The sequence below is a fragment of the Clinocottus analis genome, unplaced genomic scaffold, assembly GCF_023055335.1.
Source record: "Clinocottus analis isolate CAN_PGR_092001 unplaced genomic scaffold, fCliAna1.0.p SCAF_6, whole genome shotgun sequence".
In the NCBI taxonomy this organism is placed as follows: Eukaryota; Metazoa; Chordata; class Actinopteri; order Perciformes; family Cottidae; genus Clinocottus; species Clinocottus analis.
In genome coordinates this window covers 1717501-1738717 of record NW_027176218.1, presented here as the reverse complement: position 1 = coordinate 1738717, position 21217 = coordinate 1717501, and the positions used below count along the sequence as shown (strand labels likewise).

Here is a 21217-nt window from a genome sequence, read left to right as displayed (position 1 = left end):
TTATGAAGCACAAAGTTCAAACAACATGCACTTTGTCTCGGTTGTAAAATTCTGTATATTTAGCACCACAATGCTGTGAATGCAAAAATATATATATGGATATATTTCAAAAGCTCTTATTCACTCGCAGAAAAATACTATGAATTAAAGCTGCGAGCAGCTACGTAGAAGTAATTTAATGTTGATCTGATTGACCTACGAAGAGAAGCAAGCCAAAGTATAGAACATTTTACTTCCTTAAGGCTGCTTTTAAAATCCTTTGATAACTTTTCCCTGCAGAGGTGTCAACATCATATTGCCCAAATGTGAAATCAATCGTATTTAATCTCTCGGAGGAATTGGTTTGAGTACAACGCCTGAAAATAATGAAAATGCCAAAATTGAGCAATTCAGTACAGCGCTCTCTCCGTGTTTTGTCGGACACCCAAATCAGATCGGGTGTTCGCCGAGTCGGATTGGTGTGGAAATTTTGAAAAATGTACGTTTTTGTCCATGCAATGACGACAAATAACGAGAAAAAAACAACAAAAAAAACATTTGCATTCCAATAGGTCCTCCCCTCTGACTACGTCAGTGCTCGGGCCCTAATTATAATAATTCAGGATGACTCTTGCTCTTCTACTAATATTAGTTTGATTTTATGAAAGATTTAATCAAAATGTATCTAATAATAGTTTGGTTTTTCCACTCTTTTTGTCCTCAGAGTGTCGATATGTCTGCTGCCAGCTGTCAGCTGACTGAAGATCAGTTTCTGTGCTCCATCTGTCTGCATGTGTTCACTGATCCAGTCACCATACCATGTGGACACAACTTCTGTAAAGCCTGCATCACTCAACACTGGAACATCAATGTCCCGTATCAGTGTCCCAACTGTAAGAAGCTTTTCCACACCAGACCTGAGCTGCAGGTCAACACCTTCATCTCTGAGATGGCTGCTCAGTTCAGACAGTCAGCTCAACAGGAAGCCAGCAGCAGCAGCTCAGAGCAACAAGAGTCCAAACCAGGAGAAGTTCCCTGTGACGTCTGCACTGGAACCAGACTGAAGGCCCTGAAGTCCTGCCTGGTGTGTCTGGTCTCCTACTGTGAGACTCACCTGGAGCCTCATCTGACAAGACCAGGTCTGAAGAGACATCAGCTGATCGACCCTGTGGAGAACCTGGATGACAGGATGTGTACAAAGCACGATAAACTGCTGGAGCTGTTCTGTAAGACCGACCAGATGTGTGTCTGCACGCTCTGCACTTATTCAGACCACAAAGACCATGATGTTGTTCCTCTGAAAGACGAGTATGAAGGAAAGAAGGCCGAGCTGAAGAAGACTGATGATGAAATCCAGCAGATGATCCAGAAGAGACGACTGAAGATTCAGGAGATCAAACACTCGGTGGAGCTCAGTGAGGAAGATGGAAATAAAGAGATAGCAGGTGGTGTTCAGGTCTTCACCGCTATGAAGGAGTCTGTTGAGAGAAGCCAGGCCGAGCTCATCCACACCATCAAAGAGAAGCAGAGAAAGACAGAGAAACAGGCTGAAGGCTTCATCAAAGAGCTGGAACAGGAAATCTGTGAGCTGAAGAAGAGAAGCACTGAGGTGGAGCAGCTCTCACTCTCTGAAGACCACCTCCACCTCCTCCAGAGCTCCAGGACCCTGAAGGCTGCTCCACCCACCAAGAACTGGACAGGAGTCAGAGTCAGTCCACCTTCATATGAGGGGACTGTGGTGAGAGCTGTGAATCAGCTGGAGGAGACGCTCAGTAACCAGATGAAGAAGCTGTTAGGTAATGCCTCATTTGCATATTCATACATTACATTTCAGAGAACTGAATAAGCAAGTTTTTATTCGATACAATTTTTCCTTTGCTTAGCTGCTGAAAGAGATCTGATGCCGCCAGCCAGCAACAGGTGAAGTAGAGTTAGGACCCATCGGGCTCTCCATGTGAAGCCTTCTGCTGCGTGTTCTCCATCAGTCTGCAAAAGCAAACCTGTCGATGAGCTAATGTGCTTCTTCTTCTTCTTTTAATTTTGAATTAAAGCCACGTTGACTCTGCTGCAGCTGTGCCACCATCCTCTTACCCTACACGGGAGGGAGCAGGTGAGGCTTTAGTTTAGTCTGGAATGTGAGATCTGTGCTTTCAAGTCACTTATTACACAACATGTTACACGTGGTAGTCTTGTTTTTCATGCTCTGGTGAGTTTGAAGTTTTTGTCTCCTTTCAGAAGAGTGGAGAGAACATTCACTTCACTACTTTGTCTGTTTGAGTCTGTAGATTCCTCTTGAATTAGATGTATGAATAAATAGCATTAGGTAATGCCTCATTTGCATATTTATACATTACACCTCAGAGAACTTGTATGACAAAAAAAGAATAGCTAAGTTTTTATTCGATACAATTTTTCCTTTGCTTAGCTGCTCGTAATTATAAAGACCTCCGTTGTAAAGTTCTTTTGTTCCACATCGAAGCAGGAAAGGTCCCGAGGGTCGACTCTGACTCCAGAATGAACCCGGTTCTGCCAGAAACATCTGGCTCTGAAAAGAGTGCCAGTGGGAACACAATCATCGGTCAGGAGAGCTTCAGGTCAGGACTCAGTTCAAATGAGCCAGGGGCTCTCCATGTGAAGCCTTCTGCTGCGTGTTCTCCATGAGTCTGCAAAAGCAAACCTGTCGATGAGCTAATGTGCTTCTTCTTCTTTTAATTTTGAATTAAAGCCACGATGGCCGTGCTGCAGCTGAGCTATCATTCATCCCGTCATTTTACCGTACATATGAGGCAGCAGGTGAGCAGTCCAACGTGTGGTTCCCATCAACTATTCAATTGGCCTTTTAGTTTAGTTTAGGATGTGAGACCAGGCTTTGAAGTAAATTATTACACAACATGTTACACGTGGTAGTTTTTTGTGTTTTTGCTTTAAGGCGGAAAAAAGATTGTTTTTCATGCTCTGGTGAGTTTGAAGTTTTTGTCTCCTTTCAGACGAGTGGAGAGAACATTCACTTCACTACTTTGTCTGTTTGAGTCTGTAGATTCCTCTTGAATTAGATGTATGAATAAATAGCATTAGGTAATGCCTCATTTGCATATTTATACATTACATCTCAGAGAACTTGTTTACTTAGTATACTTACACTTGAGTTTAAGTGACTCAAAATAATGATGAAGGAGTATCTAAAACTTTACTCACGATGCACTTTTGAATAGTTTAGCCTACTTCAAATTACTATTTCAAACAACTAAATTATTTGAAGTGATATAGACTTTGTGTGTATATTTAACACATTGTGTGGTAAACTGGTTCATACTAGTGTCGCTTCTTTTGGCAGACAGCCAAGTGTAATGATCACAGGTGAGGGTGCAGCGGTCTGAGCTACTTACGTATCAGGGTTATAACTTTAGTCATAGTTAAAACTTTTTAACCACAACTAATAACCCACAACTAACGCTCTTTAAGAGCGCAAAACACCACGACACAACAGTTTGTGACACATAAACAATTTGTAACACTAATAATTATACATTCATAAAATTACACCGCCAAACTGCATGCTGGGTACACGTTACCTTACTGTTGTCTTGAGCATGCAGGGACTGAATGTTGGCTTCTGCACATGCATAGACCAGCCGTTATTTGTTACTTGAGTGTATCAAGTTAGCTTACACAAAACAATTAGTAAGTTAATTATGTTTGACCTGCAAGTAACTGTTACTTGGTATAAAAAAACTAGTAAGAAGTGATATTTTTGATGGCCGAGTGAAGTCATTTAATGTAAGTCTGGAGCACTATTACATTTTACAGTGTGGTAATTCTGAAGACCTCTGTTGTAAAGTTCTTTTCTTCCACACTGAAGCAGGAATGTTTCGCTGGGGTGACTCCGCCTCCAGAGTGAACCTGGTTCTGCTGGGATTGTCCGGCTCTGGAAAGAGTGCCAGTGGGAACACAATCCTCGGACAGAAGATCTTCAGGTCGGGACTGACTCCAAACGACGTCACCACAGTGTGCCGAGCAGAGGAGGTGGAGCTCGGCGCCAGACGCGTTCGCGTGGTCGATACCCCGGACATCTTTGATGAAGACATTGAGTGCTCCACTAAAGCAAGGCATGCGAGGAGCTGCAGGGAGCTGTGTCAGGGTGATCCGACTGCGTTCCTACTGGTGATGAACATCAGCAGGTTCACAGACGGGGAGAGAGGCGTCCTGAGGAAGCTGCAGGACGCCTTTGGCTCAAGAGTTCACGAGAAAACCGTCATCCTGTTCACTAAAGGGAACGACTTGAAGCAGTCAAACTTGAGCTTTGAGGAGTTTCTGTTTACCTGCCACCCTGAACTCCAGAAGATAGTCACAAAGTGTGGCAGCAGGTGTGTCCTTTTTGAAAACAGGGACTCACACTCACATCAAGTGCAGAATCTGATGCAGATAGTTGAGCGAATGTTAAACTTAACAGAACCAATAACTGTGCACGTATCAGATCAATAGAGTGCTGGATTGTGATTCATTCCCTTGATTATATAAAAAGGCCACAAGCTGAAATAATCAAACACCTTGAGCCGGTTGACTTTATATTGTTAAATTTTGATTTTTACTCTCTAAATCAGCTTCTTTTTAGCAGCATTTTCCCCTCCAAAATTGTTGCATGGGTTCTGTCACATTAACCGAATGTCGGTCTCTGCTTGTTATGAACTTTAAACGCTGCATTCACCAATAAAACCATCTGCTATGAACTCATGTGTCTCTGGGCTTCAATACGGATCCTTCACCTTCATGCTCGGGTTATGAAAAGGTTCAGCTAGATTCATCCTGAATATTGGATATATAGCAGACAAAAAGATAATAATATAATATAATCATCTGCGGGACACAAAGTGTAACGTGGCTCACTTAATGTATTATTATTATTATTATTATTATTATTATTATTATGTATTATTACACTGAGGTTTAAAAAATAAGACAAACCTTATATTTATTTATTGCTTACTGCTTCAATATTTAAAACTAACTTTATGGTTCAATATTCAGCATCAAATTATTATTATTTATTAATATATTACAACTAAAAGTGGTCGAAATATGACATGAAATGTTTCTCACCTCATAACTTTAATATCTTATAACTGGACAAACATCTCCATCTAGTGGACATTTCTTTTATATATTATTTGCATGTTTATGGATAGATCACAAACCTAACCTCTAAAAAGAGAATGTGTATATATGAATATATGTATATTAATTCATGAAATACAAAATATCAATTAACATGCATATGTTGTATATCAGCAATCACATATATAAATATACTTTACAGATTAGAAATCTAAGTACAGAGAATACAAGTTCTCTGAAACGTAATGTATGAATATGCAAATGAGGCCTTGATAACCTGACAGCTTCTTCCTCTGGTTACTGAGCGTCTCCTCACAGTGTTGCATCACGTTGGACCAGCAGATGGCGCAGTAACATCACACATTACCGATATAAAAGCTGTGAGTCACTTCATTGAAACATGTGAGTCAGCAGTTTATTACAATTTCGCATCAACTTTTTACGTACATTTATTTATGTTTTACACAATAAATACAAATAAAAGAGAAAAAAAGGCCTAAAGTGTAAATGATTAGAACAGTTGTGTGTCTTTCTTGCAAGACTCAGCCGGTGACCTTTGACCTCTCAGGGTTGGTGATGCTGCTGCAACAGCAGCATCACCAGGTTTGATTCTGTCCCGCTTCGTCCTCGATAGAGATTTACATATATATATACAGGAATAAACATATATATACGAATATATATATATATATATATATATATATATATATATATATATATATATATATATATATAGAGAGAGAGAGAGAGAGAGAGAGAGAGAGAGAGAGAGAGAGAGAGAGAGAGAGAGAGAGATTTATATATATAGATTTACACATATATATATATATATATATATATATATATATATATATATATATATATATATATATATATATATATATATATATATATATATATATATATATAGATTTACAAATAAATATCTTTATATAATATATGTGTGTATATATACAGCTGGGCCTGGCTGAAGGTAGAGGTTATAACAGACGTTAGAGGAGTGCAGTACAGCTGCCACTGTCCAGTATTTTATCACCATTGATAAAGCAGGGTATGTGAAATGCAGCCTGTGCTCCAAGGACATAAAGTACAGTAAGAAGGGCTCACCTGCCCTGTCTTCACACTGCCAGACATAAGTGCACCGGCTAAAGGTGTTCACTATAATGAGCACAGCCAGTGTACTTCCGGTCCCTACAGTCACAAGAACAGTTGCTCACAAGGGCCTTGAATGAAGAAGAGAGAGGCAGTTAAAGTGCATGTTCCTTCATTTCAGCAGGTTGTGAATGCAGAGGTGTGTAATAGATTGGAAGCTTGCAGTTAAATCACAGCTGTTATTTTACTCTTGATAAACTGTGAATAGAAGATAGGTCACAACTCTAACAGCTGTACAGTGATAGTGGAAGTCCATTCATAAGTTTTACCAATGAAAACTAATGACTTTTGTTTTTGTATAGGCGATGGTTCTTGCTCCATCTGTACAGCAGGGACAAGGAACAAGGCCCAGAGACAGATCAAGTTGCACATAGCCACAGAGAGGAGGATGGAGCTTGAATGTCAGCCCACAACATCTACCGCTGCAGAGAAAATGAAGCAGGAGGTAGAGGCAGAAAAGACTGCAAGGAAAAGGCTCATGGCTAAGCAGCGCAAAAAAAAGAAGTTGGTTCATGAATAACTTAAACCTTATTGTGAATATAATGTAAATGTATATGTGTTATTGTTTTTAGGGCCTGAGCGCTGACATAGTCGTAGAGGACGACCTAATTGTTCCTAAAATGTTTGTTATTGTTATTATTACGGTTTGATGATCGGCAGTCTTCTCTTTGCATAATGTGTGATACTGGTTAAATTAAATAAATATAATGAATTTGCCGTGATTCGTGCTTTATTGCCTCTCCTGGTGTCACTTTTTTCACCCCTCATGAGTTTGCAGGTCTGCATATTATTGATCATCCATTATATTAATACATGTTTAATAACTGTTGTATCTTCTCTGCTGGGAGCTGAGTTCATCCCCGAGCTTTTGCTCTTCAGAGACTTTCATAAAGTCCATCAGAAGTCATGAATATGTTATATCTCTAGACTTTAACGTTTCATTTGTTCCGTGGCTTTCTGTTCTGACAGGTTACTGAGCTCTTTAGTGACCTTTGAATAAGGAACGGCACACCTTTCTGTTTTTCTGTCTTATCTAGCTGTTGATATGATCTGGTTTTAACGTGACACATGAACAGTGTCACTGACTGGAAAAACAACTCAGCCTTCAAACTCAAACAATGTGATTGTGATGGAAATACAAAAACAAATGACAAAGGAATTTGGCCAGAGTTCAGTTTCACTTTGACTCTACATCACATACTTTGACTTTGAATTCTTTAAGTACATTTAATGTTTAATACTTCTTACACATCATTTACTTACAAAAGCAAGGCAACAATTTCTACACAGAAGTTCTGAGTTATTTTTATTCATATATTCTCAAGTTTACTTTCTACTAAGAATATTTTTTTTGATAAAAAATGTTGAAGTATATTTTACTTTACATACATTTTACATAAATGGTCTCAGTCTTTGTTTGTAATATTTTTTCAGGCTACACTGAAAACAATTTAAGACATTTATTTAAAAAAAAAAAGCTAGGTAACAATTTACACATAAATTCTTAGTACCTTTTACTCAAGTTCTTAAGTTATGTTTACTCACCCGTAATGAGTTGTTTTTTAATCAAACTTAAGTACATTTTACTTGCAACGTTTTTCCTTGGACACCCTTTGATAGTCAGTTTTACTCAGGCATCAAATTACAAAACCCCTGTAAAAATAATTTGATATTTTATTGTTATAACGAGCTTTTATTAACGTTTTCTATTGAAAATGATTAAGTCCTATTTACATAATGTCACCCACCTATAAACTACTACACACCACTATCACCATATGAAAAAAGTACATGAACCAAAGAAAATATAAAACCCCCAAAAAAGAATCAGGATGTCCTTCTGGTTGAGGTAATCAAAGGAGCAAAAACATTGTCGGGTTGAGTGAGTGATGTTAATCACTCAAGGGGGAATGTGGAAGGAAAAAGTTGTAGAGAATCATGTTGTCACGGCCATATACATACATATAAGAGAGTGTTTTATCCACATGAGTTACGATCAAATCCAACGAGTAGTAGTACATCTCATATAAACAGCAGTACCGGCAACGGCTGCAAACAACACACAAGCTCACACACTCACTTCCCCTGGTGAAGCGTTCAGGTGCTTGGAAACAGTCACCGTTACCTGAGGCACGTCCAAGTCCTGGCCCAAAGGGAGACCAGAGTTTGGGCCACAGGCCAGCATAGACACGATTATCTGGAGAGAGGTGGGGCCTTTAATTGCTCACTGAAATCTGTTTATAACCAAAAGTTATGGAGTTTGCAAGGTAGTTGGTTAGGAGCAGGGGTGGGCAATGATTTTTCCCAGGGGGCCACACGAGGAAGAGAAAATATTGCGGAGGGCCGGACCAATAGCCAGAACTCATTTATGTACTCTCCGCAACGGAGTTTGACAGGACTTCCCAGCATGCAGTTCTGTGGTATAATTTTATAAATGTGAAACCATGACTGAAGTTCATATACCTGACGGGTAAGTAGCTCCACTCAGAGGGCCTCTGGTTACTGCTGTGATAATTAAATGTTTAAGCTTGTTGACAGTTATGGCAATGAGCCACTTAGAAAATAACCTTCTTCCAGTCAAACTCTGACCCTTGGTCTGTGTATCTGGAATCACTCATTGGCATCTGTTAACATTGTTATTATCATTATTATTATTATGTTTTGGTGGTTTTCCAAGTCAGATTCAAACCAGAGGAGATCTTGCTGTTAGTCCAAGAGCACCCTTTTTTCTGTATTGACAAATTTGACTTAACAGGTGCCACCTGGTCAAGAATGTTAACACAGTGATTTGTAAAACAGTTAATGAAATCGTCCTCATTGAAACAATCCATGAACAAAAGAGGGTCAAACATAGCAGAAAAACTGTCTGCAGTATTAGTAGAGATAACACACCTCTGAGACCTAACTTCTAAGGGCTTAGGCTCCGGGCCGAAGTGCAGATCAAACAGAACAAGACAATGATCACTTAAATAGACATCCTGTACAGACACGTGAAATGTCTAGGCCAAGCGTAAAACCTAAAATGTGGCCTTTTTGGTGTGTGGGCCCAGAAACATGTTGCTCAAAATTAAAAACTTCAGTCAAAGTTAAAAGTTACTTTGCGGAGCAGGATGAGTTGTCATCAACATGAAGGTTAAAATCTCCAAGGATTAGAACATAATCCAACTTTATTATGGAGGATAAGAAGTCACTGAAATCCTTCAAGAATACAGGAGAAAGGATTTGAAGAACCCACTTTGACCATCTGGGACTCAAATGAGGTGACTTCCTGGGTCCGGGTCACTTTGCATGTGCAACTGTCCCTGTATACAACAGCCAGAAAGCCACTGACCGCTACTCCAGCGCTGTGTAGGCTCACGAACTTTCGCTGTGGTCCAAGCAGACGGCAGAGTGGAGGTGCTGTCACACACATTGAGGAGAGGGATCCGGTGCAGACACCTTGCGCGTTCTCAATGGCCTCGGGCGGCAGAGTCCAGGCGCGCTGCAGCACGTCTTCGCTTGACCTGGACCTCAGAACGCGAGCCTCTTTTCCTGAAATTTCCTGCGTACTTTGCACGGAGTCCGACAAAACAGCAAGTACTCCGGTGAGTCGGGGTCGATGCTAAAGGGAGGGGGGAACGCCTGATTGTACCTGCCCCATGTATCAAACAGGCCATTCATCAACTCTTTGATACGAAACAGAGAGTCCCTATCATAGATCCGTAAAGCGGAGACACATCCATTTGAATTATGGGCTGCTATGATCACAAAAGTCGTAAAGATGGCCATTAGAAAACTATACAGCAGGAGACGAGCCATGATACTGCCAGTCACAGGCGCTAAGCTTAAATAAGTCAGTTTCCTTTTGGTGTTGGTCCACATTATTGATCATCCATTATATTAATACATGTTTAATAACTGTTGTATCTTCTCTGCTGGGAGCTGAGTTCATCCCCGAGCTTTTGCTCTTCAGAGACTTTCATAAAGTCCATCAGAAGTCATGAATATGTTATATCTCTAGACTTTAACGTTTCATTTGTTCCGTGGCTTTCTGTTCTGACAGGTTACTGAGCTCTTTAGTGACCTTTGAATAAGGAACGGCACACCTTTCTGTTTTTTGTCTTATCTAGCTGTTGATATGATCTGGTTTTAACGTGACACATGAACAGTGTCACTGACTGGAAAAACAACTCAGCCTTCAAACTCAAACAATGCGATTGTGATGGAAATACAAAAACAAATGACAAAGGAATTTGGCCAGAGTTCAGTTTCACTTTGACTCTACATCACATACTTTGACTTTGAATTCTTTAAGTACATTTAATGTTTAATACTTCTTACACATCATTTGCTTACAAAAGCAAGGCAACAATTTTTACACAGAAGTTCTGAGTTATTTTTATTCATATATTCTCAAGTTTACTTTCTACTAAGAATATTTTTTTTGATAAAAAATGTTGAAGTATATTTTACTTTACATACATTTTACATAAATGGTCTCAGTCTTTGTAATATTTTTTTCAGGCTACATTGGAAACAATTTACGATATTTATTTTTAAAAAAAAGCTAGGTAACAATTTACACATAAATTCTTAGTACCTTTTACTCAAGTTCTTAAGTTATGTTTACTCACCCGTAATGAGTTGTTTTTTAATCAAACTTAACAACAAGTTAACAACTTTCTTCCTTCCTCATTTTATAACCAGCTTTTATTAACGTTTTCTATTCAACATTATTATGTAATATTTACATGATATGTCACCCATGTATAAACTATTTTACACTTATATTAACATATAAAATTATGGCATTTCTTAATCTGCGGTACTTTTTAATTTAATACAATTGTCTTGGTGTTGGTTCTATAGTTTACATGGTCAAGATGAGTGATTATTCATTATATTAATACATGTTTAATGCTTACTTCCTTTACTTTTTCTTCTTTTTCATACTTTTGCTTTTAAGTACATTTAGCTGTTGATACTTTAACTTTTACTCTTCAATGAGGTTTTATAGTTTCTCGGGAAACGAGTCTCTTCAACTTATTGTTTTTTTAAAGCTGCAGAGGCCCACATAATTATTGTCAATTTTGATTTATATCATGAAATACTTTTGTTATGTAAACCCAACAAAAGTATTTCACAATATTTTATTAAACCTAACAAAAGTATTTCATAATCTTTTATTTCATCATCTTTATTAAACCTAATTAAGTATTTTATATTTTATTAAACATCACTAAGTATTAACCAATCTTTTAATTCACATAACTAAATATTTCATCATCTTTATGAAACACAACTATGTATTTAATCTTGTATTATACTTTACAAGTATTTAATGATCTTTTTTGAAACCTATCTAAATATTTAACAATCTTTAATCGTTTGTGTTGTTTGTGGAGGATGGGTATAAATGTATATGTAATATATTTATATATTACATATACATATGTAATATATATATTTATTTATATATGTAATATATATATATCATCTGTATTTTGTTGTTTCCTTTGGAGGACTTTTTTTACTTATATGATCTTGTTTAATTTACTAATTACTATTATGTATTATAAATATATAAAATTTAAAAAATGATCATATTATATATATTATACCAACAGAAGTAATTATATAATTAACGAGAAAATTTCGCAAGAAATTTTGAAAGTGTGGCTACTACTGCCGTAAGACGTCGCAATATATAGCTTTTGTTTATGACGCCCGTCTCTCCTCCAAAACACTTGAGTTGGTTTGTGTGTTAAACTGATTGGCTGATATGAAGCACCTGTGTGCTGCCGTCGTCATGGTCACCAAGTGACAGCCAGCAGACTGATTAGAGGCAGACTGGACTGTGGATTTAAGGAAAACGACTGAACGTCCTGAACACACGCAAACGTACATGAAATATCATATGACCTTATTAATGATCACAGTGTTGACAACTACACAATATAAAAGACACGTAAACGTCTGTGTGTGTGTCTGTGTGTCTGTGTGTGTATGTGTCTGTTCGTGTGTGTGCATGTGTGTCTGTTTGTGTGTCTGTGTGTGTGAGACAAACAGACAGAGAGACAGAAGTCATCTGTGTTGTGTGTGAGTGTGTAAGTGTCTGTGTGTCTGTTAAACTGCCCTAACGAGAACACCTGTGGGTTGCTAGATCAAAGGTTGCCATAGTGATGACTTCAAAGGTCTTCAGTTAAACAGATTTCAATGGAGGTAATGCTGGGGAACACCTATCAAAAAATCCCTCAAAAAAGATACTTTAAAAGCTCCTATTGCTTCGATATCGCATATAGAGCATTAGGAAGACTTGATAAACAGATACTGTGACTGGCGAGTCTGTAGGATAAAATATGTGTCTGTACGGGCGATTTACAAATCAGGTACGAGCTTCAGGGGAGACGTGGTTTTGGGGGGAGATTTAACATGGCGGCGGATGGCAGATCGAGGTGGATTTGCTCTCACATTCAGTCCGATTTGAAGACATCTGAATCTGTTGGATTCCTATCGACCGCAGTTTATGATAAAAGACAAGATTTCCAACGTTTTGAGCTATAAATTATGCCCAAAGAGTACACGGTACGGAGTTTACGGCTCTGCCCCATAAAGTATGACATCATGCACTCTGAGCTGCAGAATACACACTCATGTAAAAGAGAGAAAAGGCGGGAAAAAAACATAAAACTAAAACAATAATTACATGAACACTGTACTAGCTATCAAAAAATGTCCAATTAGGCAAATGAACTCAAGCCTTTTGTCGACATTTGAAACTTTAATTCATTTCTCTACCTCCTATTATGGCGAGTCACTATGGGCACAAAGATGAGTGTTTTTTTGCTCTTTTTGCGGCAAAACCCCATTCAAAGTCAATGGGAAAATTTCTCGCGGTTTTGCGATTTTCGGGAAAACGACTGGGCGAATCTCTTAGAAAAGTCATAGCTCACGATTCCCGTGCAAGCCACACGTTTTGATGTATTTTGACGCATGTGCTGGCACCGCTGTGGGAGGAGTAGCGGTCCAAGCTTTTGATAATAATAAGCAACTAGAAAGAGCATTTCCTGCTGAAAATGCGTTGGAATGCAAAAAGCTGAAGCTTATAGCTGAAATATTTGAAAGAAATAGCTGAATATAGCTGAACATAGTGGAATATAGCTTAAATTAGCTAAATATAGCTAAATATATTTGAAAATGAAAGAATAGCTGAATATATGTAAAAATAGCTGAATATATTAATATAGCTGAAAATAGCGGAATAGATGAATATATAAATAAATAGCAAATCATTATTGAAAATATAGAAAAGGCAAAATACCTGCTAAAATGTTACAGTTCAAAGTCATTTAATTGAACTGTTGAAAATTCTTGTCGTTTAAATGTATAATTGGAAAAGTTGAAAGGAAAACTGCATCATCTAAATCAGGGGTGTCAAACATACGACCCGGCCCGCCACAGTGTCCAGTCCAACAGAAGAAAAAAAAAAGTTTTTTTGAAAAATTAAAATCTGTCATAGGTGGGGTTTGAACCACTGACCCTTTGCTCCTAAGGCGGAGTTGCTAACCACTGATCTACAGGTGCAGATGGTGAGACACCTGATATTACTGAGTGTCTACAAAACCATCCGTCAAACCTCAGAACGTGAACGTCAGTGACGCTGTTCATCCTGACGTCTATAACCAAAGTGACCTGCACACAGGCGCGCGCACACACACACGAACGTGCACGCGACCATAATAACACGTTCACGCGCGAGCACGGCCGTTTATGTGCGCCACCCGTTCGCGTGTGCGGCCGCTTACGTGCCTGCTGCCTGTAGATGCACAGACCAAAGGGCTGCTGCTAGGGACGGACCTGCTCTCCCATTCAGTCGGACCTCAACACGTCTTATCTGTTGGATTCCTATCGACCGCAGTTTACGGCAGAAGACAAGATTTCCAACGTTTTGAGCTATAAATTATGCCCAAAGAGTATACGGTTTGGAGTAGAGAGCAAGTTTAAAATATGTGTATCGCCAAGTGCCCTCGCTCTGGAGTCTGACGTCACCGCTGTGAGCTGCCCAACACACAATAATGAGAAAGGCAGAAAAGGTGCGGAAAAAACATAAAACGAAAACGCCTACAGTTAAAACACTATAGGAGATATCAAAAAGATGAGTAATACAATAACAGCTAAACGTTTTGTCAACATTTTAAAGGTGGAATGGTGTCTCTAGTTGAAGGCATGACAGAGCCTTTCCCTTTTGAAGTTGAAGAGTTGAAAGCGGATTTGAAGATGTTCTTCATTGGAAACCATTCTTTTTTTTTTTAATAAAAAGCTGAATAATTTTGAAAATTGAGAAAATATGAAAAATGTAAAAGCGTAGATTAATAGCTAAAGGTTTTGTCAACATGTGAAATTTTAAATATTGTCTCAAGCTCAACGTATGAAGAAACTGTAAACGTTTGAAGTTGAAGATGATTTGAAAATTTCCCCATTGGGTCCCATTATAAAAAAAATCATAAAAAGCTTAATATTTCAAAGATTTGAAAAGTCTGAAATATGAAAGGTCTTAGCCATCGTGTCCTTAGGTAACTGAATATTTTTATAATTGAACTTTTTTCTGTAGCTGAAAATATGAAAGAGTTGAAGAGGTCCAAAATACGGATGGAAGAAATAGAATAATAACTAGAAAGAGCATTTCCTGCTGAAAATGCGTTGGAATGCAAAAGGCTGAAGCTTATAGCTGAAATATTTGAAGGAAATAGCTGAATATAACTGAACATAGTGGAATATAGCTTAAATTAGCTAAATATAGCTAAATATATTTGAAAATGAAAGAATAGCTGAATATATGTAAAAACAGCTGAATATATTAATACAGCTGAAAATTGCGGAATAGATGAATATATAAATAAATAGCAAATCATTACTGAAAATATAGAAAAGGCAAAATACCTGCTGAAAAATGTTACAGTTCAACATCATTTAATTGAACTGTTGAAAATCCTTGTCGTTTAAATGTATCATTGGAAAAGTTGAAAGGAAAACTGCATCATCTAAATCAGAGGTGTCAAACATACGACCCGGCCCGCCACAGTGTCCAGTCACACAGAAGAAAAAAAAAAGTTTTTTTTTTTAATATTGAAGTCTGCCATAAGTGGGGTTTGAACCACTGACCCTTTGCTTCTAAGACGGAGATGCTAACCACTGATCCACAGGCGCAGTTGGTGAGACAGCTGATATTATTGAGTCTCAGCAAAACCATCTGTCAAACCTCAGAACGTGAACGTCAGTGACGCTGTTAATCCTGACGTCTATAACCAAAGTGACCTGCACACACGCGCGCACACACACGAACGTGCACGCGACCATAATAACACGTTAACGCGGCCGTTCGCGCGCACACGGCCGTGCACGCGCGCGGCCGTTGAGGCGCGGGCGCACCCGTTGGCGAGCGTTTACACGCGCGGCCGTTTCACGTTAGTGGGCGTTTACGTGTGCTGCCGTTCACGCGCGAGCACGGCCGTTCATGTGCGCGACCCGTTCGCGTGTGCGGCCGCTTACGTACCTGCTGCCTGTAGATGCACAGACCAAAGGGCTGCTGCTGGGGACGGACCGGCTCTCCCATTCAGTCGGACCTCAACACGTCTTATCTGTTGGATTCCTATCGACCGCAGTTTACGGCAGAAGACAAGATTTCCAACGTTTTGAGCTATAAATTATGCCCAAAGAGTATACGGTTTGGAGTAGAGAGCAAGTTTAAAATATGTGTATCTCCAAGTGCCCTCGCTCTGGAGTCTGACGTCACCGCTGTGAGCTGCCCAACACACAATAATGAGAAAGGCAGAAAAGGTGCGGAAAAAACATAAAACGAAAACGCCTACAGTTAAAACACTATAGGAGATATCAAAAAGATGAGTAATACAATAACAGCTAAACGTTTTGTCAACATTTTAAAGGTGGAATGGTGTCTCTAGTTGAAGGCATGACAGAGCCTTTACCTTTTGAAGTTGAAGAGTTGAAAGCGGATTTGAAGATGTTCTTCATTGGAAACCATTCATTTTTTTTTTAATAAAAAGCTGAATAATTTTGAAAATTGAGAAAATATGAAAAATGTAAAAGCGTAGATTAATAGCTAAAGGTTTTGTCAACATGTGAAATTTTAAATATTGTCTCAAGCTCAACGTATGAAGAAACTGTAAACGTTTGAAGTTGAAGATGATTTGAATATTTCCCCATTGGGTCCCATTATAAAAAAAATCATAAAAAGCTTAATAATTTGGAAATTTGAAAAGTAAGAAATATGAAAAGGCACAGCTATCATGTCCTTAAGTGGCTGAAGCCACACTTAACTAGAAAATTTCGCAAGAAATTTTGAAAGTGTGGCTACTACTGCCGTAAGACGTCGTAATATATAGCTTTTGTTTATTACTCCCGTCTCTCCTCCAAAGCATTGAGTTGGTTTGTGTGTTAAACTGATTGGCTGATATGAAGCACCTGTGTGCTGCCGTCGTCATGGTGACCAAAAGTAAGCAGATTTATTAGAGGCAGACTGGCCTGTGGACTTAAGTAAGAACATTAATTATTTAATTAAAAAATCCTCATTTGAGCTTTATGTAGTTGGAATGCTTGCAGCATTCCAACTAATAATAAGCCCGCAGGAGAACATAAAGTTGGCTTCAGCCGCATGGGGTCTATGACCCCATGCGGCTGAAGCCACACTTAATAATAATGTATAATGTAATAATGACATGTATATCTATCATATTTCAATGACACAATGAAATTTCAATTATTTTGGGGGTTTATAATTGGTTTTATTTTTTCATTAAACAGTGTAAAACAAATAAGCCATTTACAATCATAGCAATTCAAACAGCATACTTTTAAGTCCAGACATCCAGAACCACCGCGATCACAAACACAATAATGTGCAGCAGAGACGAAGAAACACTCGTCATCACCAAGAAACATTTTAACAATCAACAACACAGATAAAGACATTTGGAGCAGATTTGTGTTAAATAAAAAGTCACTTGACTTTGATTAATTTGACTTATTGTTCAGCAGATTTCACATAGAACCTTTTTTTAAATTTTCTGTTCTGACTGGATATTAACGATTGGCTTTTCCCACACTTTACGAGTGTGATTCTTAAAATAGCTGAATGTGCTGCTCGTTAGTGTCTTTCAAGTATCTGATGAAACAGGATCACGCGTGCCAGCAGCAAGTGGAGGAAGTTGTAGTGGGTCACAACCCCCCCCGACTTTTTCTCCGTCACTTCTTTGTACATGGCGTCCGTGTAGAACGTTCCCCCGTTGGCGGCGTGCATTTCGTCGATCTTCTTGACCAGCGCCACCACCTGGCTTCTGTCCTTACTGTTGTTGTTGAAGACGTGGAACCTGTTCCCGCAGCTCTGGATGATGTTCCGCAGCTCCGGCTTTCCCTCGCGGACGTACTGCTGGATGCTCATGTCTCCCAGGTCGTCGCCGCGGGTGAACAGCACGATCATGTACTGGTTGGCCTTCTTACCGAACAGCTCCTGCAGCGCCTCCACGGAGTTCTTCTCCTCTTTGGTGAAACGACCGACCTGCAAGACCAGCAGGAAGACGTGGGGCCCGGGACACGACACCTCCACGCACTTCATGATCTCCCTCTTCATGAAGTCGTGGGACTTCGAGGTGTCCAGGATGCCGGGCGTGTCCACCACGCTGACCACTCTGTTGCCCCAGCGTTTTAGGCCTTTCGTGCAGGTCTCGGTCACCGACTCGGAACTGGGACGGGAGGTGAAGCACTTCTCCTGCAGGATGGTGTTTCCGACGGCGCTCTTGCCGACGCCGGTTTTTCCGATCATCACGATTCTCAAATCGGGACCCGCGGGCACACAATTCACACCGTCTGTTGAGGCTGAAAGATGATGTCATTGACTCGATGCACAAATACTTTAGTGAATAAGGGCACATTGTGAATCAAAGCAAAATACACAAAAGTAAATCTGTAGTTTTGAGTCTTACCAGCAGGAACCGTAGACATCTTGTAGCAGCGTTGTCTCAACGAAGGTCTCGACAAAGATGAGCAGCTGTAGTTTTCAGACAGTTTATATTGGAGCTCATCGGAAGAACCGCCCCTTTGCTTCCGGATAAGCGCTCCAGATAAAAGAGGCCGAGAGCGGCTCGTCCTGCAGACGACTCGCTTCCTCGCTGCTCTCTGCCTCGCTGCACCGGACCTGAGCACCATGTCTAACGGTAGGTTTCACTCTGTAAAGCTCTCTGTGCTCAGTAGGATGTTGTGTTGAAGTAAAAGAAACTTTGTTTGCTCATTTATTGATTTGCACAAAAAGATAAGCTTGAACCTTGTGCAGGAGAGGTTAGACGCCAAATACCTCCTTTATTAGATAGCAATAGTCATATTTGAAGAAAAAGGATAAAAAGCCACATAAAGATTGTTCAAAATTAAAATCAACACTGACGTTTACATTTCAGATATATCCCCTGAATTGTTGTTAAATATTGCTAATTACAGTCCTGTTCAGGTGTGTAGGATTCTTTATTTTACATATCAGGTAAATGCTGTTTGTTGTTTTCACAGACAAGAGGATTCGCCTCATCCTCCTGGGGAGTGAAGGCGCTTTAAAAAACGCCCTGATAACCCTCATCCTGGGGAAGGAATTAGCAAGCAGTCCGACGAAAACTAAGACATATGAAAATAACATGTTTATTGTCATACGTACACCAGATGGGAAAAAATCCAAGAATGATGCTATAGAAGTTTTCGCCCGCGATAGAAACCCTGACATGTCTCTGCTGGTGGTGAAGGACGGCTGCTCACAAGAGGAGGCGTGGGAGCAGGTGGACCAGCTGCACCAGTCCACTGGGAAACCCACCGAGCAGTTCATTGTGCTGCTGCCGCTGGGACGCCGACTCGGACTGAACCCCTTCAGCTGCTGCACCGCGGGGGAGCTGCTCAACAAGCTCAGCAGGATGGCCGAAGAAAGAGATCTGATGCCGCCAGCCAGCAACAGGTGAAGTAGAGTTAGGACCCATCGGGCTCTCCATGTGAAGCCTTCTGCTGCGTGTTCTCCATGAGTCTGCAAAAGCAAACCTGTCGATGAGCTAATGTGCTTCTTCTTCTTCTTTTAATTTTGAATTAAAGCCACGCTGACTCTGCTGCAGCTGTGCCACCATCCTCTTACCCTACACGGGAGGGAGCAGGTGAGGCTTTAGTTTAGTCTGGAATGTGAGATCTGTGCTTTCAAGTCACTTATTACACAACATGTTACACGTGGTAGTCTTGTTTTTCATGCTCTGGTGAGTTTGAAGTTTTTGTCTCCTTTCAGAAGAGTGGAGAGAACATTCACTTCACTACTTTGTCTGTTTGAGTCTGTAGATTCCTCTTGAATTAGATGTATGAATAAATAGCATTAGGTAATGCCTCATTTGCATATTTATACATTACACCTCAGAGAACTTGTATGACAAAAAAAGAATAGCTAAGTTTTTATTCGATACAATTTTTCCTTTGCTTAGCTGCTCGTAATTATAAAGACCTCCGTTGTAAAGTTCTTTTGTTCCACATCGAAGCAGGAAAGGTCCCGAGGGTCGACTCTGACTCCAGAATGAACCCGGTTCTGCCAGAAACATCTGGCTCTGAAAAGAGTGCCAGTGGGAACACAATCATCGGTCAGGAGAGCTTCAGGTCAGGACTCAGTTCAAATGAGCCAGGGGCTCTCCATGTGAAGCCTTCTGCTGCGTGTTGGTCATGAGTCTGCAAAAGCAAACCTGTCGATGAGCTAATGTGCTTCTTCTTCTTTTAATTTTGAATTAAAGCCACGATGGCCGTGCTGCAGCTGAGCCACCAGCCACCTTGTTCTTTTACCGTACATATGAGGCAGCAGGTGAGCAGTCCAACGTGTGGTTCCCATCAACTATTCAATTGGCCTTTTAGTTTAGTTTAGGATGTGAGACCAGGCTTTGAAGTAAATTATTACACAACATGTTACACGTGGTAGTTTTTTGTGTTTTTGCTTTAAGGCGGAAAAAAGATTGTTTTTCATGCTCTGGTGAGTTTGAAGTTTTTGTCTCCTTTCAGACGAGTGGAGAGAACATTCACTTCACTACTTTGTCTGTTTGAGTCTGTAGATTCCTCTTGAATTAGATGTATGAATAAATAGCATTAGGTAATGCCTCATTTGCATATTTATACATTACATCTCAGAGAACTTGTTTACTTAGTATACTTACACTTGAGTTTAAGTAACTCAAAATAATGATGAAGGAGTATCTAAAACTTTACTCAAGATGCACTTTTGAATAGTTTAGCCTACTTCAAATTACTATTTCAAACAACTAAATTATTTGAAGTGATATAGACTTTGTGTGTATATTTAACACATTGTGTGGTAAACTGGTTCATACTGGTGTCGCTTCTTTTGGCAGACAGCCAAGTGTAATGATCACAGGTGAGGGTGCAGCGGTCTGAGCTACTTACGTATCAGGGTTATAACTTTAGTCATAGTTAAAACTTTTTAACCACAACTAATAACCCACAACTAACGCTCTTTAAGAGCGCAAAACACCACGACACAACAGTTTGTGACACATAAACAATTTGTAACACTAATAATTATACATTCATAAAATTACACCGCCAAACTGCATGCTGGGTACACGTTACCTTACTGTTGTATTGAGCATGCAGGGACTGAATGTTGGCTTCTGCACATGCATAGACCAGCCGTTATTTGTTACTTGAGTGTATCAAGTTAGCTTACACAAAACAATTAGTAAGTTAATTATGTTTGACCTGCAAGTAACTGTTACTTGGTATAAAAAAACTAGTAAGAAGTGATATTTTTGATGGCCGAGTGAAGTCATTTAATGTAAGTCTGGAGCACTATTACATTTTACAGTGTGGTAATTCTGAAGACCTCTGTTGTAAAGTTCTTTTCTTCCACATTGACGCAGGAATGTTTCACAGAGTCGTCTCCGCCTCCAGAGTGAACCTGGTTCTG

General features: G+C 39.6%; 2 protein-coding genes across 2 annotated transcripts in view; one reads left to right on the top strand and one right to left on the bottom strand.

The window, feature by feature from the left end:
* Positions 1–17386: 17386 nt before the first annotated feature.
* LOC137803699 (GTPase IMAP family member 7-like) lies at positions 17387–18094 on the bottom strand. The gene has a single exon (XM_068602409.1). The coding sequence runs from the start codon at positions 18059–18061 to the stop codon at positions 17387–17389; it is 675 nt and encodes a 224-aa protein (XP_068458510.1). The 5' UTR covers positions 18062–18094.
* A 907-nt stretch (positions 18095–19001) lies between these two features.
* LOC137803696 (uncharacterized) overlaps positions 19002–21217 on the top strand; it is a 2753-nt gene continuing 537 nt past the window's right edge. The window contains exons 1-2 of the mRNA XM_068602407.1: positions 19002–19228; positions 21202–21217. The exon at positions 21202–21217 is cut by the window's right edge and continues 537 nt beyond it. Coding sequence (XP_068458508.1) covers positions 19002–19228; positions 21202–21217 — 243 coding nt within the window. The remainder of the gene's footprint in view (positions 19229–21201) is intronic.

What these genes read in the sequence shown, in the direction of transcription:
- LOC137803699 (XM_068602409.1), bottom strand. Translation starts at nt 18,061, where the DNA reads ATGATCGGAAAAACCGGCGTCGGCAAGAGCGCCGTCGGAAACACCATC.